We start from the raw sequence: 27,553 nt of genomic DNA on the forward strand, positions 1-27,553 counted from the left end.
TCAAAAAATAACATGGGGCAGGTGTATAAACACACTAAAAGTCTTCTTCGTCATCTTCTCCCTCTTTTGGCTTCTCCATTTAAGGTGGATCATTTTCCTTCATCTTGTCCTATCCCTGTGTTCTCTTCTGTTACACCAACTGTCCTCATGTCCTCATTCACAGCATCCATGAACCTTCCTTGTGATCTTCCTTTTCCTCCTGCCCAGCAGCTCCATCTTCAACATCCTTTGTCCAATATAATCACTATCCCACCTCTGCATGTGACTAAACCATCTTAACCTTGACTCTCTTACTTTATCTCCAAACCACTCAATCAACCCTCGAATATGGTCATTTCTAAATCCTGTCCATCTTAATTGCCCCCAACGATAATTTTAGCATCCTCAGCTCTGACACCTCCAGCTCTGCCTCTTGTATTTTAGACAGTGACACTGTCTCTGTACACCATAGCCAAGTCAAATAGATATCTGAAGTAATTTGTTCCATCAGCTGTGTGTTCTTAAAACAAGTTGTAGCTGCTATTAGGTCACATGGCTCATTGAACACTACCATGATGAAATCCTATACATTTATGTTTTATACATTTATGTACTCCATGTATTGTGCATTTTGTATGATGTGTGAATTTTGTTGCAAACAAATTGCCTTTTGGGGACAAGAAATATTTTTGAATCCATTCCAATGCAAAATATCATGCCAGCAGTATTGTATTCTCACTTGTCCTTTAAGGGCCATGGGGCTGGAGCCAATCCCAGGCAGGGTACATCCTATACAGGATTCCAGCCTATCACAGGGCAAACATACAACGACAAACAACCAATCACACTCACATTCATATTTGCAGTTATTTTAGAGTCTCCAGAGAAGTTAACATGGCGTTGGTCAAACCGGGATTTGAATCAAAGACCTTAGTGTGGCATGATTATGTTTTGTTACCTTAAATCATCTTTATGGGCTTCATGTCCCGAAGAGTACAGTGTTACTGTTTGGTTGGAAGAAATCCCAGTTAAACATTGATAATTTTAGTTATTCTAATTTGACCTTCTTTTTCTTTTTAATAATCATTCTAAACATATTGTAGAAGGTTGTCTGCATGTGTCAGGAAGACTCATTAATGAACACAACATGCAATGAGAACACAATGAGATCAGAAAAACACAGACATCATTTTTGGATGAAAAAATATTTTATTGTTGAATGTTTCACGTCATATTATATGAGTTGAATCATCTCCCAACTGTAGTGCTCTATTCAGCGTCTTTCTGCATCCAGACAAAAAAAAGAAAGGTACAATTAATTTAAAGAAACTAAGTAAAAGATGAGAATGATCATGACCCATGTCTCCTACACAATCAAGTAACTAGGCTTTTGATTGGACATTTGTTCCAGCTTTTATGTGTATTCATATTTACCTTGCCAGAGTCACGGCTCTTGGCTCTCAGCTTGTTGACCTGGGATTCTGCAATATCAGCGCGCTCCTCAGCCTCCTCCAGCTCATGCTGGATCTTCCTGCTCTTGGCCAGGTGAACATTGGACTGTTCCTCCTGTAATACAGCACATAATAAGACAATAATGATCAGATGTATATTAAATATGATATAACATAAAGTTTGTCTTTTAAATAAATATTATGTACTTACAGCTTCCTCAGCCTGCCTCTTGTAGGCCTTAACCTTGAGCTGCAGCTTGTCAACCAGGTCCTGCAGCCTGGCAACGTTCTTCTTGTCCTCCTCAGTCTATAGTAGTGAGTACATAGATTTTCGTGTGCAAATACTTAAATCGCAAGTATAATATTAGATTGATTTATCTTAAATGTTGAAATGACCATACCTGGTAGGTGAGCTCCTTCACTCTCCTCTCATATTTGCGAACACCCTTAACTGCATCAGCACCACGTCTCTGCTCACCCTCTACCTCTGCTTCCAGCTCACGCACCTTCAGAAAACCACATAACATGGACAAGGTTTAGAATCAGGGTGTTTTTTTAAGCTTCATTACCTTTATTTATCTGTGTCAATTTCTTTCATGGCTGTCTTACCCTAGACTCGAGTTTCTGAAGCTGCTTCTTGCCACCCTTCATGGCCAGGTTCTCAGCCTCATCCAGACGATGCTGCAGGTCCTTAACAGCAACCTCCAGGTTCTTCTTCATCCTCTCCAGGTGAGCACTAGTATCCTGCTCCTTCTTCAGCTCCTCAGCCATCATTGCAGCCTAGACAATAGACCATTTATTTAGAAATGCCATGAATAAAACACAGTTTAGCTGGAGTAGAATACATGAAAAATGTAAACATACATCAGTGATGGCCTTCTTAGCCTTCTCCTCTGCGTTCCTTGCTTCCTGAACAGTGTCATCCACTTCACCCTGAACCTGAACCAGGTCAGACTCAAGCTTCTTCTTGGTGTTCAGAAGGCTTGTGTTCTGAAAGATACAAAATACTTACTTAAAACATTGCATGCATATTGTCCATGTTATTTAAAAACTCTTTTATGAATGATTGAAGAAATTATTGCATTTTTTCACCTGAGAGTGCAGAAGTCCAACACGCTCACTGGCATCCACCAGCTCCTGTTCAGCAACCTTGCGACCCCTCTCTGTCTGTTCCAGAGCAGCTCTAAGTTCCTCAATTTCAGCCATCATGAGACTGTTCCTGCGGTCCACCATAGCAGCCTGTTCCTTCAGGTCTTCCTGGGCTCTGACGGCATCATCAAGGTGCAGTTGAGCATCCTTCAGCTGTGCCTGAACATTCCTGAGCTGCTTCTGTGACTCAGAAGCCTGGCGATTGGCATGGCTGAGCTGAATCTCCATCTCATTCAGGTCTCCCTCCATCTTCTTCTTGATTCTCAGGGCATCATTCCTGCTCCTGACCTCAGAATCCAGAGTGCTCTGCATGGAGTCAATCACCCTCTGGCTGTTCCTCTTGATCTGCTCCATCTCCTCATCTTTTTCTGCCAGCTTCCTGTCCACCTCACCCTTGATTTGGTTGAGCTCCAGCTGGACGCGCAGGATCTTAGACTCTTCATGTTCCAGAGTTCCCTAGTGATAACAAAAAGAAACATTTTCATCCTTGCCTCCAGGCCTAGTCTGCCATTAAAAAGTAATTTCCCATATTAAAAAAAACATACCTCAGCCTCCTCAAGAGCTGTCTGGATCTCAGACTTCTCAGTCTCCACCTGCTTCTTGGCCTTCTCCAGCTCATGGATGCTCTTACCAGTCTCACCAATCTGTTCAGTCAGATCTGAGATCTCCTCTGCAAAGACATGTGTGTGTAAAATGTCATAAACCCAAATATGTGTGGACCACAGTCTAATTGCTAACACAATCAAATAGAAACCCACGTTGCAGGTTCTTGTTTTCACGCTTCATGGTCTCCAGCTGATCCAGAGCCTCCTCATAAGAGTTCTTCATCTTGAACAGCTCAGTGCCAAGAGAACGAGCCTCCTTCTGAGCTCCTTCAAGCTCTGACTGACCCTCCTCATACTTCTGCTTCCACTCTGCCAAGACCTATTCAAATTTTACAGTTTTGTAGTAATCAGTATAGAGGAAAAAAAATAACATTCCCTCCAAAAACATACTGTTGTGATTTTATGTTGAGGTTGCCTAATATAAACATTACCTTGTCGAAGTTCCTCTGCTTCTTGTCCAGGTTAGCAGCCAGTCCATTAGCTCTCTCCACATCAATCATGAGATCCTCCACCTCACTCTGGAGCCTCTGTTTGGTTTTCTCCAGAGAAGCACACTTGGAATTCACAGCCTCAATCTGTTCCTCAGCATCCTGAAGACGCTGAGCCAACTTTTTCCTATGAAAACAATCAAAATGTATTTTCCAATGAAAAACCTTACATTTACCAATACCTAGGAACTTTTAAAACATCAGGAGGAAACATCTGGGCATGTTCTTGTTTGAGTAATACTCACTTGGCCTCCTCAAGCTCCTCAGTGCGCTGGATAGCATCAGTTTCATACTTAGTTCTCCACTGAGCCACCTCGCTGTTGGCCTTGGACATGCCACGCTGCAGCTCAGCCTTGGCCTCCTGTTCCTCCTCAAACTGTTCTCTCAGCAGATCACAGTCATGGCGAGCAGATTGCACTGCATGAGCAAGAGCATTCTTGGCCTGAAAGAAGAAATATAGATGAGTAAACAACATGTCTAAACCTAGCATAGGAATTTTAAGATGCTCTTAAAAATGTTTTTACCTTAACCTCCTCTTCAGTGTGTCTCTTCAACTCCTCAATCTGCTGAGTGAAGGCCTGTTTGCCTCTGGTCAGCTGGGAGACAAGGGCTTCCTTCTCCTCAATTTGACGGCCAAACTCACCTTGAGAAAATGATCAAACATTTGTTTCAGTATTTGGTTTATATCCAGAAAGTTACTGTGTTTTTAGGTTAACTACATACCATTTTCTGTCAGGAGACGTGCTTTGTGTGCACTCAGGTCATTGATTTGACGGACATTTTCGTCATTCTTGGTCTTCAGTTCACTAAGTTGGTCCTCAAGTGTACGGCACATTTTTTCAAGATTTCCCTTGAGAGAAGACAAAGAAAATATTAAATTTTTGGTTGTTATATAATGTATCATACATAGTTAACTTATATTATAACACCTAAAGTGTTGTCTACCTTTGCCTTGGCAACAGCCTCCATGTTGCTGGACAGGTCATCAATCTCCATCTTGTATTCACTCTTTTCCTTCTCAAGCTTCTGCTTGACACGCTGGAGGTTGTCGATCTGCTCTCCCAGCTCAGCCACGGTGTCAGCCTGCTTCTTACGAAGAGCAGCAGCAGTGGCTTCATGCTGCAGAGTGGCCTCCTCAAGGTCACGACGGAGCTTCTGGAACTCAGCCTCGCGCTTCTTGTTCATCTCAATCTGAGCTGCAGTGGCACCGCCGGCCTCCTCGAGCCTCTCACTGATCTCCTCAAGTTCCCTGGAGAGGTCAGCCCTCTGCTTCTCAACCTTGGCACGAGCAGCGCGCTCAGCCTCAATCTCTTCCTCCAGTTCCTCAATACGGGCCTTTTAAATATAAATATATTGGTCTTTAGTCAACATTCAAAGTTAAAACAGTACATTCTAAAAATACATAGTACAACTGTAATAAGTAGTGCAATATGTCTGTTACCTGAAGCTCCTTGATCTTCTTCTGGAGCTGAGCACCCATTGACTGCTCATCCTCAATCTTGCTAAGGAGTTGACTGGTTTCGAAGTCCTTCCTGTGAAATAAAAGTCCAAAGTAAGTTTGACCTGATATAGAAAATCTTTAGAATATGATAAATGTTCAAAGTAGTGATGGAAACCAAATTAGGTTACTTTTTAATTTTCTCCTCAGACTGCTGCTTGTCATTCTCAAGATCCATAATGGATTCCTGGGCCAGTTTGAGATCACCCTCAAGCTTTCTCTTGGCTCTCTCAAGGTCCATACGCAGCTTCTTCTCTTGCTCCAGAGAACCTTCAAGCTGCACATTGATATCAGTATTTAATGTCATGGTTCAAAAAGCGTTTTGTTTTGTAAAATTGAGTGATTTTGTAAACTTACATCATCGACTTGCTGCTCAAGCTTGGTCTTAGCCTTGGTCAGAGTGTTGACTTTGTCTTCCTCAGCCTGGAGGTCATCAAGAGTCTGCTGATGAGCCTCCTGAAGGGCTTTCTTCTCCTTGGTCAGCTTAGCAATGCTCTCATCCTGAGAGGCCATCTCCTCTGTCAGGTTCTTGACCTATGTTTTTAAATCAAGATTTGGTTTTTAATCAGTTGATGATCATACTTTTACTTGACACGCACAAAATATTAAAATTTAAAAACCTTGTTCTCTGTGGCATGTTTCTCCTTCTCCACTTTTGCCAAGGTCAGCTCCAGATCATCAATATCCTTCTTCAGCTCAGAGCATTCATCCTCCAGCTTTCTCTTCTTGCCAGTGAGCTCAGCATTGATTTCTTCTTCATCCTCCAGTCTCTCAGTTGTTTCTTTGAGTTTTGCCTCAAGCTGAATCTTGCTCTTGATGAGTCCCTCACATCTTTCCTCAGCATCTGACAGATTCTCTGTTTCCTATGTCATTGTAATAACATAAGCATTAACACATCAATGTTTGATCAATTAAATTTAAGTTTGTTAAATGTGCACTTACGGATGCCACTTGCAGCTGCAGATCATTCTTCTCCTGCAGAAGAGAAACCATCTTCTCCTCCAGGTCCTTCTTCTTGGCCAGGGCAGTAGCCAGGTTTGAGGCCATCTTTTCATAGTTCTCCTTCATCTCCTGAAGCTCCTTTTCAGTCTCAGCGCTCTTCAACAGAGGCTTGATCTTGTAGTAGACCTTCATCCATGGCCAGTGCTTGACATTCATGAATGAGCGGACGTTGTACTGGATGGTATAGATGGCTTCCCTGTGAACAATAAATAGTTGTTATAAAAATTGTTGTTGCTGCTGATTTTACACTATTTCTCTGAACATAAGAAATTGTTTTCAACATGCCTCCTTTCCATCATCTTCACAAACTCCTTTCTCATGACATATCCACGACAGAGGGCTTGAGTCATGGTGACCAGAGATGCCAGTTTTTCATCTCTCATCTCCTCAAGGGTACCCAGCAGACCGGCCTTGAAGAACACCTGAATAAACAGAAACAATGATTCTTAGGTACTCCAAATGGTCTTGAGGCAATTTGAACTGAAAATTGCCATCTAATGACTGCTCTGGGCGTTGGTTATCATCATGATAATTATGACCATGTAAGAATCTGTGAGGTACAACCAACATACTGTACAGCCAAGCAAAGAGAACAGGACGAATTAGCCACTTTGGAAATTATATTGAAGTAAAACAATTAAGTCATGTTCTTACCTTTGTGTGTCCAAATCTGTACTGGTCATGATCAACATCAATTGAACCCAGAAGCTTTTCTGAGGCCTTCTTGTTGTCAATGAACTGGCCTTCAGGAATGACACTGGCATTCAGTACCTTGTACCTTTTTGAGAAAGATTAAAAGGTCAGTGTTTCTGAACTTTGTGTAAAACACTGGAAAGTTTTTAAAAAGTGTTTGGTGTCACCTCTGTTTGAAGTCACCATAGAGGATTCTGCTGGGGAAACCTTTTCTGCAGATTCTGATACCTTCCAGTACACCGTTACACCTGAGCTGGTGGATGACCAGGAAGTTCTCCATCAGACCTGTTGATTAGACACCATATTAAGCCATCCCTAAAACACACAGTCACACCCAGACACTCAAAAAGTCATATGTCTGTACCTGGAGTCTTTGACTCATTGGGAATCAAGCAGCGCACAAAGTGAGGATGGGTGCTCCTCAAGTTTGTCATCAGCTTGCCCAAGTTCTCCTGTAGATACATAATATTACAAATTGTTGTTAAATTTCACATGTGTATTAATTAAAAATCTAATTCGTAATGTTATTCATTAGTTCAACCTTACCCTAAACTGTGAAGACACAGTCTGCATAGAACCACCCTTCTTCTTGCCTCCCTTCTTGGTGGTATCTGTTTAACACACAAACCCATGATAGTTTTTCAAAAATGTACTATATATTAAATCTTTTTTGCATGTTTTAATTCACTTGTGGGACATCATACCCTCAACAACGGGAGGATACAGGGCAGCCAGCAGTTTAACTGAAGACTTCTGGTACAGCTGCAGCACAGAATCGTTCAGTGGGTCCTTGTTCTTGTCCAGCCAGCCACCGACATTGTAATCCACAGTACCAGCATAGTGCACCAGGGAGAAGTGAGCCTCAGCCTTGCCCTTTGCAGGTTTGGGCTTCTCAAATGCTTTGTTTTTGCCCAGATGTTGATCATAGAGCTTGTTTTTGAAGGATGTGTCTGTTGCCTTGGGGAACATGCACTCCTCTTCAAGGATGGAGAAGATGCCCATGGGCTTGATGAAAGTGCAGAGAGAAAAGTATTAAGTGACGTAATTCTTTAGTCTTATATACAGTATCATCACAGGATTGATGTATACCTTCTCAATCAGCTCAATACAGGCAGCCAAGTCCATGCCGAAGTCAATGAACTCCCAGATGATACCCTCCTTCTTGTACTCCTCTTGCTCCAGGACGAACATGTGGTGGTTGAAGAACTGTTGCAGTTTCTCATTGGTGAAGTTAATGCACAGCTGCTCCAGGGTGTTGAACTGTGAGAGAGCAAAATAATCAGCCTATCTCTTATGGGCACTAACAATGAAGCCGTTATGAAACAAATAAAGATGATGAGCTGCAGGGATTGAAGCTTACATCAAAGATTTCAAAACCAGCAATATCCAGGACACCAATGAAGTGGTTCCTTTGTTGCTTAGTGTCCAACATCTGGTTGATACGGATGACCATCCACAAGAACATCCTCTCATAGATAGACTTGGCCAGGGCAGTAACTGAGTTATTGACCTATAGAAAAAGAAATATATTTGTTTTGACTTAATCTGCAATAATTGTCATTTTTGTCCACTTACTAGACTAAATAGAAGAGCAATAGTGATAATCCTTTTGCAAGCGTGATCTATTTATACTACAAATATACATTTTGAAAAAAAAAAGTCTGAAAAAATGTAGCAGTATTTTTTGTATACCTGAGGTACAGTCTGTCCCTTGGTGACAAACTCATTTCCGACCTTTACTCTGGGATAGCACAGAGCCTTCAGCATGTCAGCAGAGTTCAGACCCAACAAGTAAGCAACTTTGTCAGCATCTATAAATTGTTAGATTACTGAGAATTAATACAAGAATTGACAATGACTCTCTGTCATGATGTCACAGAAACCAGTGTACCCAAGAACTTTACTCCTGTTGTTTTCTTTTATATGACATGAATATGATGAGAAGTACTCACCCTCTGTGCCATCGGGCTCAGCCTGCTCCTCACGCTGTTTCTGCTTGAACTTCACGTTGCCATGGTGCATCACAGCACCGGTCAGTTTGTAGATGCCCATCTTCTCCTCACCAGTGAAACCGAGGATATCGATAGCGTTCTGTGTTCAAAATACATTTTCAAAAGTGTTAACACCTTCAATTTGCATTGAGAACAAGAAATGCATAGAAAACATTTAACCAATTCAAATATTAGAAGAACTTACATCTGTGGCTTCCAGCTCAACTTTGTCATCAATGCTGGCCACAGTGATCTGACCCATGCTGATCATGGGGAAGTCATAGGGGTTGGTTGTGATGAGTGCCATCTCTGGGGATCAAAAATGGGTCAAAGTTACAATAGAGAGAACAAACAGTTGAAGTGAGTTTTAAAATTGTACATCAACAAATCTGCTCACCAATCAGCTCAGGCTTGTGGTTTGTCATCATCTGGTAGAAGATGTGGTAGCCTCTCTCATCGGGAAGCTGGAATGTCACTCTTGACTTCTCCAGCAGATCTGCAAAAGTTGTTCATGAGTCACAACATGGCCAATTTTCAGTTCTACTCATCTGGACTTGCTATGAGGTTTGTTACTCACATGTCTCAATATCAGCACTAGCCAGTTTGCCGGTTGCACCAAAATGGATTCTGATGAATTTACCCTGTTTAGGACAGATGCATTGTGGTAAGTCTCTCTCCACATGAGCAGTACATAGAAACTATTTTTCTCTTGTGGAAATAAATTCATACTTACGAAACGAGAGGAGTTGTCATTCCTCACAGTTTTGGCATTACCATAAGCCTCCAGCAGAGGATTGGCTGCAATAATCTGATCCTCCAGTGACCCCTATAATCCAAGTTAAGAAATTGTGTTAGAAAATGTCTGTAACTACAGATATATACTTGTATTTGTACTCTGTTTTCTCATCATGACAAACCTGCATTTTGCCTGGTCCGTCTTTCTTCTTGTCTCCTCCCACTGAGATTGTTGCGAAGTACTGGATGACACGCTTGGTGTTCACAGTCTTTCCAGCACCAGATTCTCCACTGGGTATGAACAGAGACTTATAAGAATTTCAACACAACATTTGATTCTATTGAAATAAAGTAAATTAAATGTAAAACCTACGTGATCAAGACGGACTGGTTCTCCCTGTCTATTGAAATAGAAAGCAAATTAATTGAGCATGCATTTCTACAACATGAATCCGATTCACTCTCAGACTTCACATGATGTTCAGGACATACCAGTAAGCATGAACTGATAAGCGTTGTCAGAGACGGAGAAGATGTGGGGTGGAGCCTCCATGCGCTTCTTGCCTCTGTAGGCACTGACAACTTCAGAGTCATACACTGGGAGCCACTTGTAGGGGTTCACAGTTGCGCAGAACAACCCAGAGTAGGTCTGAAAAGGATCATAAACATACAATATAACATGTAACTTAATGTATAGTTGTGAAAGTCATCACGGGTGTTCGGAGAGACTGTCTTACGTAGATCATCCATGCTGCATAACGCTCTTTGAGGTTATACAGGACAGTAGCTTCATTGAGATGGGTCATCATGGCCATGTCCTCCATTTTGTCATACTTGGGAGGGTTCATTGGATGGACATCCTCCTCTTTAACTACCCTCTCCTACAACAGGACATGTTACAGTGAGAACTGGTCACATTTACTTTTTAGTGAAGTCTGTTTAATGATACAAACCTCCTGAGTGTCCAGGAGTTTGACAGTGACTTTGCCACCATCTTTCTTGACGATTGTTGCCTTCAGGTACAGCTCTTTGGGATCAGCTGCATAGCAGGCAGTCTTGGCATCAAAAGGTCTGGTTTGAGCCTCAATTCTCTCCTTCTCTGGCTTCCGGAGGTAAATGGCAGCTTTGCCATAAATGGCCATCTCAGCGTCGGTACTCATGGTGGCGGTTTAGGTCTGTGTAACAAGTCAAACAGAAATCTTTAAGTGATGTCTGTGAGAAAATGACATTAAGATTAATATTTTTTATGTGTTTCAAAGCCCTGGTCTTCAGCTTATGTAAGTGAACTAACAGAATTCAAACTAGTTCTACACTCTCATACATCTCTGTTGAAGTGATCCTATGCCTAGTAAATGTTGGTTCTAAATTGACATGCCTTGTCAAAACTGAGTGAGCAAAAACCAGAGCAAGTCAAATGTCTTTTTTAGTTCACATAATACCAGTAAAAGTAAATACAATGTTGCTCATACCTGACCCTCTCCGTCTGAAGAATATTTTTTCCACAATACTGTTGAACACATGCAACACATTATTAGTTACTGATGAAAGTTTTGAATCAAAGATTTGATCAACACATATATTTTTGATTAATTAATGATTATTATAAACATTTTCAGTTAGCAAAAGGCTGAATGCAGACACAGATTAAACCTACCACAAGCAGGAGTCTTCAAGGGTCCACTACCACACACTATTCCACTCTGTTAGGGCTCCTTATATTCAATCATGAGTGCACATGCAGCAAAAGTTAAATAGAGGACATCTGCCAAATGTGGTCTAGGTAATGCTTGGATCACATCCATGTGTAGTTAGAGTTTCTACATCTTAAGTATTAGATATCAAAGACCAATGCCTTTCACTGTGTCCCAGTGGCTGCCTTAGCTGAGATTAACACTGTATCAACATTGAATGCCTTTGAAGAGCATTTATCAGTTATGATATGATTTAATGCTAATACACACATTTGTCTCTATGGGTTTTATCGTGGCTTAATTTTTACTCATGCTTTACACTTTGCAACAATCCCAATGTTTTTAGCGTTAGTTTGTGGCTTTTTTTTTTTTTACATCTTTCACTTAAATGTATTACACTTTTCGTGATTATTTATAATGTCATATTTTTCTTTTATATTCTTGATCTATTTATAGCTTACATTCAAAGTTGCCAGTGAAATCTGTTACTGTTGTCATGAATCTACAGCTGTTGTCCTCTGTGAATGAGTGAGATTTAAAAGATGCTGCACATTACATTACAAACAAGAGCTAGAAATAAGAAAGTGCTTTAAGTATGCCAAACTGTACAGTGCTACTCATAAGTGCGATGTACAGTGCTTTTTTTGTGTGCACAGTATTATCTACCAAACTCAAGGTTCTTCTTACTCAAAAATAATAATGGTCTCCATTTAAAAGATACATAATGAGAGTATTTTTTATTTGAAGAGGTATATGGTGAAGAAAATATTTGAGCAAATGAACTGTGTCCGTCACAGTTACCAGCTGTCACCGTCCCAGCTGCTCAGACATGTTGTTCCCTGTGCCAGACTATTTCAGAGAATCCCTTAGACTGTCAGTATCTGCTACCCACTGACTGCACTCTTAGTGGGGTATATTTATTTGTGTCTTTTCCACTAGTATCTCTTTTTAATGTAATTTTCTTCCTGTAAATGTGTAAAAGACATACAAATCAGTATATGTAATTTATTTCAACTACTAGTTCAACTATTAATTTAAAAAATATGTGTGTATATATGTATACATATATATACACACATCTATATATAAAAATAGTCTTAACTTTAAACAGTTTGATTATCTTATGTATCACTGAGAGAAGATTTGGTCAGACAGTTATATGAATACCTAGTTATGTTCATGGTAGAACATATATTTACTCATAAAAATGTTTAGTGAATTAAAAAATTATGCTTTTATAAACATCATTCAATATAACAGTCCACAGTCTTTGAATTATTGTTGGATGAAGCAAAATAGTGAGAGTATGGCCCCACAAATATAAAGTTAACTGGTCTTCTACCAGCGTAAACATACTGTACTGGAATCCTTGCATTGAATGTGTTTCGCTTACAAAGCAAAAGTTAAAAAGGGACTCGAGCCAAACATGGTTTGGAAGACAGCTGTTGGTCACACGAGTTTCACATTCCTTGGTGGTTCATCCTACTTATGTTTCATGTTTCCACCGGTTAAAGCAGATCTTGAATTTGTGATAATCCACACTTAAAATAGGCAACATTAATTGGAGGTCTTTTGTAGGATTAGGGTTGATTACAATTTTTTATTTGACAAATGTATTGCAAACATTAATTTAGATGGTTACCCTTCAGTGAATACAGATTTTGATGTAAATAGTCAATAGTCATTTGTGCAATGCTGAAAACTAAAATAAACAATTATGGTAATAAACAAGAAATAATTATTTTATATATACTGTATATATGTGTAAACATATTTTAATTGTGATTAAATGAAAGAGATATGCCTGTGGCATTCACACTGCTATGTCAAGCTATTCACACTTTAACTGACTCTGCCGACATAGCATAGCAGTCCATTTTTGGCTCACACACACCAGTGGTCTCTCAAGGTCACTGCACTGAAATTGCAAATACTGTAAATTTCCACAGTGCAGTCTATCATGTGACAAAGTCATTTACTTTCAAGGAGTGTTTTAAAAAAAAGAAGTGTACCCAACAATCACTTGCATCAAATTCTTTGAGTGCCCAGATTTGTTTTGTTTTTTTATCCAGTCAGACACAGTTGAGACTTTTGCTAATTTTTCACGAGATACGGTACAATTTGATAGTACACAATAATACTATAATTATAATAATATGCTCCCTGCTTTCAAAGAAAAACATTCCTCAAATGTATTTTTGGATTAGTTACTTTTCTATTTTTAAATTCTTTCATTGCCATTTTTTAGGTTATACATATTGAAATGATAATTCAGGGGAAAAAAGAGATGAACAGCATAGGAATTTAAAAGCAACACTTAAAGCTTTATTGTGTCAGCATTATGTCATATTATATGATTCATACATAGCAAAGCTCTGTGCTTTACTCAGCTGCTTCTTTCCCCTGTAAAACAAATACATGGTTTATTAGTTAGAATTTTTAAGCTTTAGTTGTACATGGATCAAATTTTATAGTGTTTGAGCCGAGTAGGATGTAGATTATATAGAAAATAATAATGTCACCCCAATAAAATAAAAAATTGTATCTTAAGATTTCTATTAACATTTAGTCCCAAAGTGAAATGTATTTACCTTGCCAGCGTCCCGGCTCTTGACTCTCAGCTTGTTGACCTGGGATTCTGCGATATCAGCGCGCTCCTCAGCCTCCTCCAGCTCATGCTGGACCTTCCTGCACTTGGACAGATGAACATTGGCCTGCTCCTCCTGTTGTACAATACAAAGTGATTGGTAAATATAGGAGAGCAGAAATGTTTACTATGAAATATGACATAATATGTATTAAATGTGATGTACTTACAGCTTCCTCAGCCTGCCTCTTGTAGGCCTTCACCTTGAGCTGCAGCTTGTCAACCAGGTCCTGCAGCCTGGCAACGTTCTTCTTGTCCTCCTCAGTCTATAGTAGTGAGTACATAGATTTTCGTTTGCAAATACTTAAATCGCAAGTATAATATTAGATTGATTTATCTTAAATTTTGAAATGACCATACCTGGTAGGTGAGCTCCTTCACTCTCCTCTCATATTTGCGAACACCCTTAACTGCATCAGCACCACGTCTCTGCTCACCCTCTACCTCTGCCTCCAGCTCACGCACCTTCAGAAAACGACATAACATGGACAAGGTTTAGAATCAGGGTGTTTTTTTAAGCTTCATTACCTTTATTTATCTGTGTCAATTTCTTTCATGGCTGTCTTACCCTAGACTCGAGTTTCTGAAGCTGCTTCTTGCCACCCTTCATGGCCAGGTTCTCAGCCTCATCCAGACGATGCTGCAGGTCCTTAACAGCAACCTCCAGGTTCTTCTTCATCCTCTCCAGGTGAGCACTAGTATCCTGCTCCTTCTTCAGCTCCTCAGCCATCATTGCAGCCTAGACAATAGACCATTTATTTAGAAATGCCATGAATAAAACACAGTTTAGCTGGAGTAGAATACATGAAAAATGTAAACATACATCAGTGATGGCCTTCTTAGCCTTCTCCTCTGCGTTCCTTGCTTCCTGAACAGTGTCATCCACTTCACCCTGGACCTGAACCAGGTCAGACTCAAGCTTCTTCTTGGTGTTCAGAAGGCTTGTGTTCTGAAAGATACAAAATACTTACTTAAAACATTGCATGCATTTTGTCCACGTTATTTAAAAACTCTTTTATGAATGATTGAAGAAATTATTGCATTTTTTCACCTGAGAGTGCAGAAGTCCAACACGCTCACTGGCATCCACCAGCTCCTGTTCAGCAACCTTGCGACCCCTCTCTGTCTGTTCCAGAGCAGCTCTAAGTTCCTCAATTTCAGCCATCATGAGACCGTTCCTGCGGTCTACCATAGCAGCCTGTTCCTTGAGGTCTTCCTGGGCTCTGACAGCATCATCAAGGTGCAGTTGAGCATCCTTCAGCTGTGCCTGAACATTCCTGAGCTGCTTCTGTGACTCAGAAGCCTGGCGATTGGCATGACTAAGCTGAATCTCCATCTCATTCAGGTCTCCCTCCATCTTCTTCTTGATTCTCAGGGCATCATTCCTGCTCCTGACCTCAGAATCCAGAGTGCTCTGCATGGAGTCAATCACCCTCTGGCTGTTCCTCTTGATCTGCTCCATCTCCTCATCTTTTTCTGACAGCTTCCTGTCCACCTCACCCTTGATTTGGTTGAGCTCCAGCTGGACGCGCAGGATCTTAGACTCTTCATGTTCCAGAGTTCCCTAGTCATAACAAAAAGAAACATTTTCATCCTTGCCTCCAGCCCTAGTCTGCCATTAAAAAGTAATTTCCCATATTAAAAAAAACATACCTCAGCCTCCTCAAGAGCTGTCTGGATCTCAGACTTCTCAGTCTCCACCAGCTTCTTGGCCTTCTCCAGCTCATGGATGCTCTTACCAGTCTCACCAATCTGTTCAGTCAGATCTGAGATCTCCTCTGCAAAGACATGTGTGTGTAAAATGTCATAAACCCAAATATGTGTGGACCACAGTCTATTTGCTAACACAATCAAATAGAAACCCACGTTGCAGGTTCTTGTTTTCACGCTTCATGGTCTCCAGCTGATCCAGAGCCTCCTCATAAGAGTTCTTCATCTTGAACAGCTCAGTGCCAAGAGAACGAGCCTCCTTCTGAGCTCCTTCAAGCTCTGACTGACCCTCCTCAAACTTCTGCTTCCACTCTGCCAAGACCTATTCAAATTTTACAGTTTTGTATTAATAAGTATAGAGAAAAAAAATAACATTCCCTCCAAAAACATACTGTTGTGATTTTATGTGGAGGTTGCCTAATATAAACATTACCTTGTCGAAGTTCCTCTGCTTCTTGTCCAGGTTAGCAGCCAGTCCATTAGCTCTCTCCACATCAATCATGAGATCCTCCACCTCACTCTGGAGCCTCTGTTTGGTTTTCTCCAGAGAAGCACACTTGGAATTCACAGCCTCAATCTGTTCCTCAGCATCCTGAAGACGCTGAGCCAACTTTTTCCTATGAAAAAAATCAAAATGTATTTTCCAATGAAAAACCTTAAATTTACCAATACCTAGGAACTTTTAAAACATCAGGAGGAAACATCTGGGCATGTTCTTGTTTGAGTAATACTCACTTGGCCTCCTCAAGCTCCTCAGTGCGCTGGATAGCATCAGTTTCATACTTAGTTCTCCACTGAGCCACCTCGCTGTTGGCCTTGGACATGCCACGCTGCAGCTCAGCCTTGGCCTCCTGTTCCTCCTCAAACTGTTCTCTCAGCAGATCACAGTCATGGCGAGCAGATTGCACTGCATGAGCAAGAGCATTCTTGGCCTGAAAGAAGAAATATAGATGAGTAAACAACATGTCTAAACCTAGCATAGGAATTTTAAGATGCTCTTAAAAATGTTTTTACCTTAACCTCCTCTTCAATCTGTCTCTTCAGCTCCTCAATCTGCTGAGTGAAGGCCTGTTTGCCTCTGGTCAGCTGGGAGACAAGGGCTTCCTTCTCCTCAATTTGACGGCCAAACTCACCTTGAGAAAATTATCAATCATTTTCTTTCAGTATTTGGTTTATATCCAGAAAGTTACTGTGTTTTTAGGTTAACTACATACCATTTTCTGTCAGGAGACGTGCTTTATGTGTACTCAGGTCATTGATTTGACGGACATTTTCGTCATTCTTGGTCTTCAGTTCACTAAGTTGGTCCTCAAGTGTACGGCACATTTTTTCAAGATTTCCCTTGAGAGAAGACAAAGAAAATATTAAATTTTTGGTTGTTATATAATGTATCATACATAGTTAACTTATAACACCTAAAGTATTGTCTACCTTTGCCTTGGCAACAGCCTCCATGTTGCTGGACAGGTCATCAATCTCCATCTTGTATTCACTCTTTTCCTTCTCAAGCTTCTGCTTGACACGCTGGAGGTTGTCGATCTGCTCTCCCAGCTCAGCAACGCTGTCGGCCTGCTTCTTACGAAGAGCAGCAGCAGTGGCTTCATGCTGCAGAGTGGCCTCCTCAAGGTCACGACGGAGCTTCTGGAACTCAGTCTCGCGCTTCTTGTTCATCTCAATCTGAGCTGCAGTGGCACCGCCGGCCTCCTCAAGCCTCTCACTGATCTCCTCAAGTTCCCTGGAGAGGTCAGCCCTCTGCTTCTCAACCTTGGCACGAGCAGCACGCTCAGCCTCAATCTCTTCCTCCAGTTCCTCAATACGGGCCTTTTAAATGTAAATATACTGGTCTTTAGTCAACATTCAAAGTTAAAAATATATAGTACTACTGTAATAAGTAGTGCAATATGTCTGTTACCTGAAGCTCCTTGATCTTCTTCTGGAGCTGAGCACCCATTGACTGCTCATCCTCAATCTTGCTAAGGAGTTGACTGGTTTCGAAGTCCTTCCTGTGAAATAAAAGTCCAAAGTAAGTTTGACCTGATATAGAAAATCTTTAGAATATGATTAATGTTCAAAGTAGTGATGGAAACCAAATTAGGTTACTTTTTAATTTTCTCCTCAGACTGCTGCTTGTCATTCTCAAGATCCATAATGGATTCCTGGGCCAGTTTGAGATCACCCTCAAGCTTTCTCTTGGCTCTCTCAAGGTCCATACGCAGCTTCTTCTCTTGCTCCAGAGAACCTTCAAGCTGCACATTGATATTAGTATTTAATGTCATGGTTCAAAAAGCGTTTTTGTTTTGTAAACTTGAGTGATTTTGTAAACTTACATCATCAACTTGCTGCTCAAGCTTGGTCTTAGCCTTGGTCAGCGTGTTGACTTTGTCTTCCTCAGCCTGGAGGTCATCAAGAGTCTGCTGATGAGCCTCCTGAAGGGCTTTCTTCTCCTTGGTCAGCTTAGCAATGCTCTCATCCTGAGAGGCCATCTCCTCTGTCAGGTTCTTGACCTATGTTTTTAAAGCAAGATGTGGTTATTCACCAGTTGATGATCATACTTTTACTTGACACCCAGAATATATTAATATTTAAAAACCTTGTTCTCTGTGGCATGTTTCTCCTTCTCCACTTTGGCCAAGGTCAGTTCCAGATCATCAATATCCTTCTTCAGCTCAGAGCATTCATCCTCCAGCTTTCTCTTCTTGCCAGTGAGCTCAGCATTCATTTCTTCTTCATCCTCCAGTCTCTCAGTTGTTTCTTTGAGTTTTGCCTCAAGCTGAATCTTGCTCTTGATGAGTCCCTCACATCTTTCCTCAGCATCTGACAGATTCTCTGATTCCTATGTCATTGTAATAACATAAGCGTTAGCACATCAATATTTCAATAAATCAATTAAACTTACAAAGGTTACACCTGTTTGTTAAATGTGCACTTACGGATGCCACTTGCAGCTGCAGATCGTTCTTCTCCTGCAGAAGAGAAACCATCTTCTCCTCCAGTTCCTTCTTCTTGCCCAGGGCAGTAGCCAAGTCTGTGGTCATCTTTTCATAGTTCTCCTTCATCTGCTGAAGCTCCTTCTCAGTTTCAGCACTCTTCAGCAGAGGCTTGATCTTGTAGTAGACCTTCATCCATGGCCAGTGCTTGACATTCATGAATGAGCGGACATTGTACTGGATGGTATAGATGGCATCCCTATTAACAAGAAGTCAGTGTTACAAAAATGAATGGTTGCAATTTCATGCTAGTCCTTTGTGTGCATAAGAGCTTATTTTCAACGTGCCTTCTCGCTGTCATCTCCACAAACTCCTTTCTCATGAGGTAAGCGCGACAGAGCGCTTGCGTCATGGTGACCAGAGATGCCAGTTTTTCATCTCTCAGCTCCTCAAGGGTACCCAGCAGACCGGCCTTGAAGAACACCTGAATAAACAGAAAACAGAATCTCTCTATATGTCCACAATATTGAGTTCAGTGTCTGTACTCTGCACAAACATTTAGAAATGTTTTTATCTGAAAGAAAACTGTGCTCTAGTGACTATTTATGTATTTGGCAGCTGGAACTGTATTGAAATTTGCAACATAATCAATAGATTTTTTTTAATATACTGAAGACATGACTGCATTGAAGGTGCTTACCTTGGTGTGCCCAAATCTGTACTGGTCGTGATCAATGTCAATTGACCCAAGCAGCTTTTCTGAGGCCTTCTTGTTGTCAATGAACTGACCCTCAGGGATGACACTGGCATTCAGTACCTTGTATCTATTTATGAAATAATTAATGATTAGTTTGAACATTTTCTCTTCATAGTCTGCATTGAAATATACAAGAACAATTCAGTATATTATATACCAAACATTAATATTATCTTCAATGATACCTCTGCTTGAAGTCACCGTAGAGGATTCTGCTGGGGAAACCTTTTCTGCAGATTCTGATACCTTCCAGTACACCATTACACCTGAGCTGGTGGATGACCAGGAAGTTCTCCATAAGACCTGTACAATAGATATTAGTAGGTCAGGACACTAAAAAGTAAATATAGGTATGTGTTTGTTTTTATTAAACCTATGTAGGCCATCCCTAAAACAAGATAGGAATAGAATACCTGGAGTCTTTGACTCATTGGGAATCAGGCAACGCACAAAGTGAGGATGGGTGCTCCTCAAGTTTGTCATCAGCTTGCCCAAGTTCTCCTGTAGATACATAATATTACAAATTGTCATTCAATTTCACATAATAGTTTGTGTAACCTAATTTGCAATTTTAGTCATTAGTTCAACCTTACCCTAAACTGTGAAGACACAGTCTGCATAGAACCACCCTTCTTCTTGCCTCCCTTCTTGGTGGTATCTGTGCAGCACACAAACACATGATAGATTTTCAAAAATGTACTATATGTTAAATCTTTCTTGCATGTTTTAATTCACTTGTGGGATATCATACCCTCAACAACGGGAGGATACAGGCTAGCCAGCAGTTTAACTGAAGACTTCTGGTACAGCTGCAGCACAGACTCGTTCAGTGGGTCCTTGTTCTTGTCCAGCCAGCCACCGATATTGTAATCCACAGTACCAGCATAGTGCACCAGGGAGAAGTGAGCCTCAGCCTTGCCCTTTGCAGGTTTGGGCTTCTCAAATGCTTTGTTTTTGCCCAGATGTTGATCATAGAGCTTGTTTTTGAAGGATGTGTCTGTTGCCTTGGGGAACATGCACTCCTCTTCAAGGATGGAGAAGATGCCCATGGGCTTGATGAAAATGCAGAGAGAAAGGTATTAAGTGATGTAATTCTTTAGTCTTATATCATCACAGGATTGATGTATACCTTCTCAATCAGCTCAATACAGGCAGCCAAGTCCATGCCGAAGTCAATGAACTCCCAGATGATACCCTCCTTCTTGTACTCCTCTTGCTCCAGGACGAACATGTGGTGGTTGAAGAACTGTTGCAGTTTCTCATTGGTGAAGTTAATGCACAGCTGCTCCAGGGTGTTGAACTGTGAGAGAGCAAAATAATCAGCCTATCTCTTATGGGCACTAACAATGAAGCCGTTATGAAACAAATAAAGATGATGAGCTGCAGGGATTGAAGCTTACATCAAAGATTTCAAAACCAGCAATATCCAGGACACCAATGAAGTGGTTCCTTTGTTGCTTAGTGTCCAACATCTGGTTGATACGGATGACCATCCACAAGAACATCCTCTCATAGATAGACTTGGCCAGGGCAGTTACTGCGTTATTGACCTAAAGAAAAAGAAATATATTTGTTTAGTTAAAAAGCTTTTTTTTCAGTTCCTTCCATCTTTGAAAAGTTTTAATCGCATTTTCCAACATCCTAGAGACATATCTAGTTCTTTAACTTGTTAGGCTTGTTTTTGATTAACTCCACTGTTTTTCTGTAGAATTGTCATTTGATTGACCCTTTATGATCATTTTCTGCACTTCTAACAGTGAATGAATTTACCTTCATATGAAATTGTCACATTATAATACTAATTTGATAATACACATAGCATATCAAATGTATACCTCCAAACATCATGATATGTCACTTAAGTAACATCTCATGATATGTCACTTAAGTGACATCTCATGATATTATATTTTAATCAAAGAAACAAAAAAAACACAATATGTTGTATACCTGAGGTACAGTCTGTCCCTTGGTGACAAACTCATTTCCGACCTTTACTCTGGGATAGCACAGAGCCTTCAACATGTCAGCGGAGTTCAGACCCAACAAGTAAGCAACTTTGTCAGCATCTGAAAATTGTGATATCATTTAGAATTAATGTATACAAGATGTCAATCATGAAAGAGCACAAAACATTTTCTTTGATGTGACATTAACACTTGATTCTTTGAAGTACTCACCCTCTGTGCCATCGGGCTCAGCCTGCTCCTCACGCTGTTTCTGCTTGAACTTCATGTTGCCATGGTGGATCACAGCACCAGTCATCTTGTAGATGCTCATCTTCTCCTCACCAGTGAAACCCAGGATATCAATAGCATTCTGTGTTCAGACAGATTTGTTTACAAAAATGTTAATACCTTTTGAAAGTGTATTCATAGGATCACTTCAGGTCTCATATTAAAGGCAAGCATTAACTTAAAATATTTGAAATATTCATGTCACTCACATCTGTGGCTTCCAGCTCAACTTTGTCATCAATGCTGGCCACAGTGATCTGACCCATGCTGATCAAGGGGAAGTCGTAGGGGTTGGTTGTGATGAGTGCCGCCTCTAGTAATCAAAAAGGGTGAACAATTTTTTAGTTTCCTTTTCTTTTCTATTAAGTTTAATGTTGTACCCAGTCTACTCACCAATCACCCCAGGCTTGTGGTTTGTCATCATCTGGTAGAAGATGTGGTAGCCTCTCTCATCAGGAAGCTGGAATGTCACTCTTGACTTCTCCAGCAGATCTACAAAAGTTGTTGAAGAGAGTCACAACATGGCCAATTTTCTGTTCCACTCATCTGGACTTGCTATGAGGTTTGTTACTCACATGTCTCAATATCAGCACTAGCCAGTTTGCCGGTTGTGCCGAAATGGATTCTGATGAATTTACCCTGTTTAGGACAGATGCATTGTTGTAAGTCTCTCTCCACATGAGCAGTACATAGAAACTATTTTTCTCTTGTGGAAATAAATTCATACTTACGAAACGAGAGGAGTTGTCATTCCTCACAGTTTTGGCATTACCATAAGCCTCCAGCAGAGGATTGGCTGCAATAATCTGATCCTCCAGTGACCCCTATAATCAAAGCAAAGAAATTGTGTTAGAGGTTATTATAAAGGTTATTATAGACATATACTATAAAGGTTATTATAGACATATACTATATACTTCAATTTGTACTTTGTTTTTCATCAAGACATACCTGGATTTTGCCTGCTCCTTGGTCTTTTTTCTTGTCTCCTCCCACTGAGATTGTTGCGAAGTACTGGATGACACGCTTGGTGTTCACAGTCTTTCCAGCACCAGATTCTCCACTGGGTATGAACAGAGACTTGTAAGAATTTGAACACGATATTTGATTCTATTGAAATAAAGTCAATTAAATGTAAAACTTACGTGATCAAGACGGACTGGTTCTCCCTGTCTATTGAAATAGAAAGCAAATTAATTGAGCATGCATTTCTACAACAGGAATCCGATTCACTCTCAGACTTCACATGATGTTCAGGACATACCAGTAAGCATGAACTGATAAGCGTTGTCAGAGACGGAGAAGATGTGGGGTGGAGCCTCCATGCGCTTCTTGCCTCTGTAGGCACTGACAACTTCAGAGTCATACACTGGGAGCCACTTGTAGGGGTTCACAGTTGCACAGAACAACCCAGAGTAGGTCTGAAAAGGATCATAAACATACAATATAACATGTAACTTAATGTATAGTTGTGAAAGTCATCACGGGTGTTCGGAGAGACTGTCTTACGTAGATCATCCATGCTGCATAACGCTCTTTGAGGTTATACAGGACAGTAGCTTCATTGAGATGGGTCATCATGGCCATGTCCTCCATTTTGTCGTACTTGGGAGGGTTCATTGGATGGACATCGTCCTCTTTAACTGTCCTCTCCTACAACAGGACATGTCACAGTGAGAACTGGTCACATTTACTTTTTAGTGAAGTCTGTCTTAATGATACAAACCTCCTGAGTGTCCAGGACTTTGACAGTGACTTTGCCACCATCTTTCTTGAGGATTGTTGCCTTCAGGTAAAGGTCTTTGGCGTCAGCCACATAGCAGGCAGTCTTGGCATCAAAAGGTCTGGTTTGAGCCTCAATTCTCTCCTTCTCTGGCTTCCGGAGGTAAATGGCAGCTTTGCCATAAAGGGCCATCTCAGCGTCGGTACTCATGGTGGCGGTTTAGGTCTGTGTAACAAGCCAATCTTTAAGTGATGGTTTTCATTCATGCAAGTGTCCACTGTAAACTTGTTACTGAACCATCAACTGTCCAAAGCAAAGGATGCCTTTTCTAAATTTACAGATGGCATGCCTTTAAAACCTGTCAACGTTAGCCTTAAGCTTTAATCAGATTGGATGAAAAACACCTGAGTTCATTGACACAACAGGCAGAAATTGCAAAAATTGTACATACCTTCCCCTTCCCCTTGTGAAAAAGAGTGTACTTCTCAGTATCCTGTTTAAAAAATGATGTTCCAGTCAGTGTCAGACATGAACTCAACTTAAATTTTAAAAATTTAAATGATCCAAATTGCTGTTAATATTTTAAGTAGCAAGGAGAAAAATATAAGTAAAGTCATTATTATTTTACTTTAAAGAATAATATATTAAAATCATAAGATACTTCTCAGAATCCTGTTTAAAAAAATGATGTTCCAGTCAGTGACAGACATGAACTCAACTTAAATTTTCAAATTTAAATTATCCTAATTGCTGCTAATTTTCAAGTAACAAGGAGAAAAAAATAAGTAAAGTCATTATTGTTTTAGTTAAAAGAATAATATATTCAGATCATGAGATATTTCATTTCATAAAACAAGGATTTCAATGCTACAGTGTACAGAGAAGATGTTCTCACCACAGAAAGGAGCTTCACCAGTCTTCCACCACACAACCTGTATCCCCTCGTGGACTCCTTATATGCGGTCCAGTTTGCTTACAAAGCAGAGGTTAAAGCAGGGCTGCATGCCAAATATGGCAAGAATGTCAGCTGAGCCGTGAAAGCACTTAGCATATTTTGCTGAGACTAAATGTCAGAGAATCACTGTATTAAGTGGCATTTTAATTATTTCTTTCATTTTGTAAATACTCAAATTATTTACTTACTAATTGTATTCTTAATTTACACAAACAGTATCAACAACAAAGGCTACAGTGTGAGAACCCACACGTTAAGGTGCAGATTGATTAAGGATTCATTCCATGTATTCATTAGTACTATTTTAAATATTTCCTTTATTATTCTTATTGTTGTTATAAACATTTTTTTATGAAATATCAGAAGTCCATTACATGTTTAAATGGTTGACAAGGATGTTCTTTGCCTAAAGTTGAAATTTATGCTTTGAGATTTTAAGACTATATTAGGAATGCAAATGTGTGTTAAATTTTATGGCTCACTATTAGTGAGGAAAAGCCTGGGAGAGGGGAGGAGTGACATTTATCTGCTCTTTGATGATCACAAGCAGGTGATGCGTAATCAGCTTGGACTCGTTTGATCGTCACTTTTTCCTTCAATTAACACGCCGAAGTTGTTTGTCCTTGACACTATAATTAAGTGTGCAGTGTCATCAGTAAAAGTCCTGGTTATTCTTCCAAAAAAAGAAAAAAAATAATATGTATATATATATATATATATATATACATATATATCTATATATATATGTATGTATATATATATATATATATATATATATTAGTAAACATCCATACAATCATTTACAATTAATGTGTTAAAATGAATTAAATTATTTTATGGATGTGTGCTTTACTTCAAATTGCTAATGACTGAAAGTACAGATTTATCATTGTCTTCTCAAAATTATTTTGCAGTAATGCCAGTCTCTCCTGGAACCTAATCTGTACATGCTTTAAGCTGGGTGATGAAATCCTGTCTATGGGAGGAACAGTAGGTTTGATTGATTGGTGAGGGGAGGACAGTTGTCGGCTAACTTGGGAACCTGTGAGCAACACTTTTTTTCTTTGAGCTACATCTGTCAGGGATCCTCTGCCATATACTTCATCATGTCATTTGATCACTTTCACGGGCCACTGGGCTGCAGCGAAAGAGGTGGGTGTGCTTATCAATCACGAGTGAGGCTCTGACTTTAGTACATTATAAAACAAACATTCTGTTTTGCGGATTGCCCGCTAGTGCCAGATGTGAGTTTTGGAAGAAAGCCAAACGTTTGTGCCTAACTGTCGCGAAAACAATACAGCTTCTACGCCGTATGTTTATGGCACAGGATAAAATGACTTTTCTGCCATTTTGTAATGAGGAAAAAATTTTAATTGTCACCCCAATAAATGATGATAAAGGGTGGTAACGTTTAAAACTTGTTAGACAGGGCGGTTATTTGTCTCTCGTGCAGCCGCATGTCTCTTGGTTGGGTGTAAACATATTTTAATTAATTGTTATTGTAAGAAATGTGTTGAACATTATTTTTTTCCCCCTGTTTTCCTCTTGGCTCACTTTACATTTCGGGGACTGCTTCTATCTGATTACGCTTGTTCAATGTAATGAGATAGGTGTCAATGTACTAAAGAAAGAAGGTGGGAAAGCGGGAGGTCAGAGGTCAGGTGCTGAGGTGTGATTGGGTGGAGAGGGGTGGGATTTTTTTGACTTACCACTTTCAGTGAGATCTATTTTTGTCGGGAAAAAAAATAAGAGGATAAAAAGGACTGTTGCACAGTCCAGGGGTGAACCACGGATGCATAGACGGATGGGCTGCCTTGTTGTTGCTCTGGTTCCTTTAGTTACAAATTAGGGTTGTCACTATATGCATTACTTGTAGTGATCAATTTTTTCGAGAGCATATTTGTCAGGGAACAATTTTCTAGGGTGCTATAGCCTAAATTCAAATACCTGACATATATGTATACTTTAATTTGGGCGAATTTTACTTTTACAACCGCTTTGATACAAACATGGATGTCCAGATGATCTCAGAAGATTGTAGACATTTTACAGAGATTGTCTATTCTCCAGAGGACAAACAAACTCTGGAGAATTGACTATATGCACATTCAGCACATTCAGCACATATCAGCGGTCAGCCAAAGATACAGAGATGTTCTACAGACGGTGTCTGTGTCTGCAAAAGTTACCAAGAGTGGGAATTATAGAATTTAGTGGAGGCTCTATACAGAGGGATGCAGCAGTGCTCCAATTTTGTCAATTTAAACTCCCTTTTTCATTTTAGGGCAACTACTAAAAGACAGTGTAAACATTTTTGATCCATATCGGACATTTAACTAATGTAGTAAAGGACCTGGCTCATATTTTAGTGGAAGTTGTGAGTGAAGTTCAGTGAGTGTCTTCCCTATTGCAGTAAAATGTCATCCCAAAACTCCAGAGAATGTCCACACCCAATTCTCTTGGCATCATCTGTAATTCATGTGTGGAAATCTAGTGAAGTTCACTGAGTGTCCTTCTTTTTGCAGTAAAATGTCATCCCAAAACTCCTAGAATTGTCATCCTAGACTAGAATTCTTGCAAATGGACATTCAGAGGCTCCTCAGGAAAAATGTTTACTGGCCTAGTGGTTGCTATTCAGTATATATTTGTTTCCACATTTGCATCCTTGGGACAACTGGAAGAATACGTAAATGTTTTATGTAAATGGTCTATGGTGATAGGTGGCTTAAATAATGCAGGAGTCTGCAGAGAAGGGCTCTTTAGTATGTAGTACCACAAGTCTACTTTCTCTACATATTCCCATTTGACAGTAGGAACTTTATTTTTTTAACCAACTATAGTTCCCAAATTAGTTCTTATCCTTCATCCCGACTGCCATTAGACACTTTGACAGCAACACAGTGTAGAAAACCAACTTTTACTTTTGCCAAGTATTATTGTCTTAACGTGTATAATTTCACATTGTTCACATTTTATTTTCATGTGAATGTTTCTGTTTCTGTGTTTGCCCTTGAAGAGGTAAGTGGCTTTTTTGTCCTTTATTTTTTCTGCTGTAGCTTTTTTTTAATTATTATTATCATCATTATTATTATTTTAATTTTTGTCAGAAATGAATACTGCCTCCAGCCCTGTTTTTTTTTTTTTACTCAACACAAGGACAGACTGTGGCCACACCGGTTACACCAGTATGTTAGATTAGTGCAACATCCTGTGCCACTGGCCTCTTTCATTTTCTTTCTGTAGTAATCTATTAGGGAGTGTTTTCTGTAAATAGTAATTAAAACATGGTCAAACAAGATTTTTTTCTTACGTTTT

At 40.0% G+C, this 27,553-nt stretch overlaps 3 protein-coding genes across 3 annotated transcripts in view; all 3 read right to left on the reverse strand.

Moving 5' to 3' along the window:
- necab2 (N-terminal EF-hand calcium binding protein 2) overlaps window positions 1-27,553 on the reverse strand; it is a 521,316-nt gene that overhangs the window by 258,987 nt on the left and 234,776 nt on the right. The gene's annotated exons all lie outside the window — the stretch shown is intronic.
- LOC122775678 (myosin heavy chain, fast skeletal muscle-like) lies at window positions 1,169-11,290 on the reverse strand. The gene is made up of 40 exons (XM_044035760.1): window positions 11,246-11,290; window positions 11,061-11,098; window positions 10,545-10,766; window positions 10,329-10,472; window positions 10,084-10,240; window positions 9,965-9,992; window positions 9,774-9,882; window positions 9,590-9,682; window positions 9,434-9,497; window positions 9,254-9,352; window positions 9,062-9,165; window positions 8,818-8,956; window positions 8,558-8,676; window positions 8,226-8,375; window positions 7,955-8,125; window positions 7,570-7,870; window positions 7,412-7,476; window positions 7,230-7,317; window positions 7,033-7,150; window positions 6,827-6,950; window positions 6,458-6,594; window positions 6,113-6,368; window positions 5,791-6,033; window positions 5,528-5,704; window positions 5,302-5,447; window positions 5,114-5,204; window positions 4,618-5,007; window positions 4,396-4,522; window positions 4,197-4,315; window positions 3,918-4,114; window positions 3,616-3,799; window positions 3,338-3,503; window positions 3,125-3,249; window positions 2,523-3,035; window positions 2,295-2,420; window positions 2,040-2,210; window positions 1,832-1,936; window positions 1,642-1,737; window positions 1,414-1,545; window positions 1,169-1,263 (listed from the first exon to the last, which is right to left on the reverse strand). The coding sequence occupies exons 3-40, from the start codon at window positions 10,749-10,751 to the stop codon at window positions 1,249-1,251; spliced, it is 5,796 nt and encodes a 1,931-aa protein (XP_043891695.1). The 5' UTR covers window positions 10,752-10,766; window positions 11,061-11,098; window positions 11,246-11,290; the 3' UTR covers window positions 1,169-1,248.
- On the reverse strand, window positions 13,586-23,758 carry LOC122775677 (myosin heavy chain, fast skeletal muscle-like). The gene is made up of 39 exons (XM_044035759.1): window positions 23,735-23,758; window positions 23,287-23,508; window positions 23,070-23,213; window positions 22,825-22,981; window positions 22,706-22,733; window positions 22,512-22,623; window positions 22,292-22,384; window positions 22,136-22,199; window positions 21,954-22,052; window positions 21,770-21,873; window positions 21,504-21,642; window positions 21,274-21,392; window positions 20,724-20,873; window positions 20,453-20,623; window positions 20,075-20,375; window positions 19,917-19,981; window positions 19,737-19,824; window positions 19,509-19,626; window positions 19,267-19,390; window positions 18,914-19,050; window positions 18,570-18,825; window positions 18,230-18,472; window positions 17,967-18,143; window positions 17,740-17,885; window positions 17,552-17,642; window positions 17,071-17,460; window positions 16,854-16,980; window positions 16,654-16,772; window positions 16,375-16,571; window positions 16,073-16,256; window positions 15,796-15,961; window positions 15,583-15,707; window positions 14,981-15,493; window positions 14,753-14,878; window positions 14,498-14,668; window positions 14,290-14,394; window positions 14,100-14,195; window positions 13,874-14,005; window positions 13,586-13,685 (listed from the first exon to the last, which is right to left on the reverse strand). Exons 2-39 carry the CDS (start codon window positions 23,491-23,493, stop codon window positions 13,665-13,667), a joined length of 5,805 nt encoding a protein of 1,934 aa, XP_043891694.1. The 5' UTR covers window positions 23,494-23,508; window positions 23,735-23,758; the 3' UTR covers window positions 13,586-13,664.

The sequence above is a fragment of the Solea senegalensis genome, linkage group LG10 (genome assembly GCF_019176455.1).
Source record: "Solea senegalensis isolate Sse05_10M linkage group LG10, IFAPA_SoseM_1, whole genome shotgun sequence".
Classification (NCBI taxonomy): domain Eukaryota; kingdom Metazoa; phylum Chordata; class Actinopteri; order Pleuronectiformes; family Soleidae; genus Solea; species Solea senegalensis.

What these genes read in the sequence shown, in the direction of transcription:
- LOC122775678 (XM_044035760.1), bottom strand. Translation starts at nt 10,751, where the DNA reads ATGAGTACCGACGCTGAGATGGCCATTTATGGCAAAGCTGCCATTTAC. An exon ending in AACTCCTGGACACTCAGGAG is followed by an intron (nt 10,473 to 10,544) that starts GTTTGTATCATT and finishes GTCCTGTTGTAG; the next exon opens with GAGAGGGTAGTTAAAGAGGA. An exon ending in TGAAAACAAGAACCTGCAAC is followed by an intron (nt 3,250 to 3,337) that starts GTGGGTTTCTAT and finishes ATGTCTTTGCAG; the next exon opens with AGGAGATCTCAGATCTGACT.
- LOC122775677 (XM_044035759.1), bottom strand. Translation starts at nt 23,493, where the DNA reads ATGAGTACCGACGCTGAGATGGCCCTTTATGGCAAAGCTGCCATTTAC. An exon ending in TGAAAACAAGAACCTGCAAC is followed by an intron (nt 15,708 to 15,795) that starts GTGGGTTTCTAT and finishes ATGTCTTTGCAG; the next exon opens with AGGAGATCTCAGATCTGACT. An exon ending in AGAGGCAGGCTGAGGAAGCT is followed by an intron (nt 14,006 to 14,099) that starts GTAAGTACATCA and finishes ATTGTACAACAG; the next exon opens with GAGGAGCAGGCCAATGTTCA.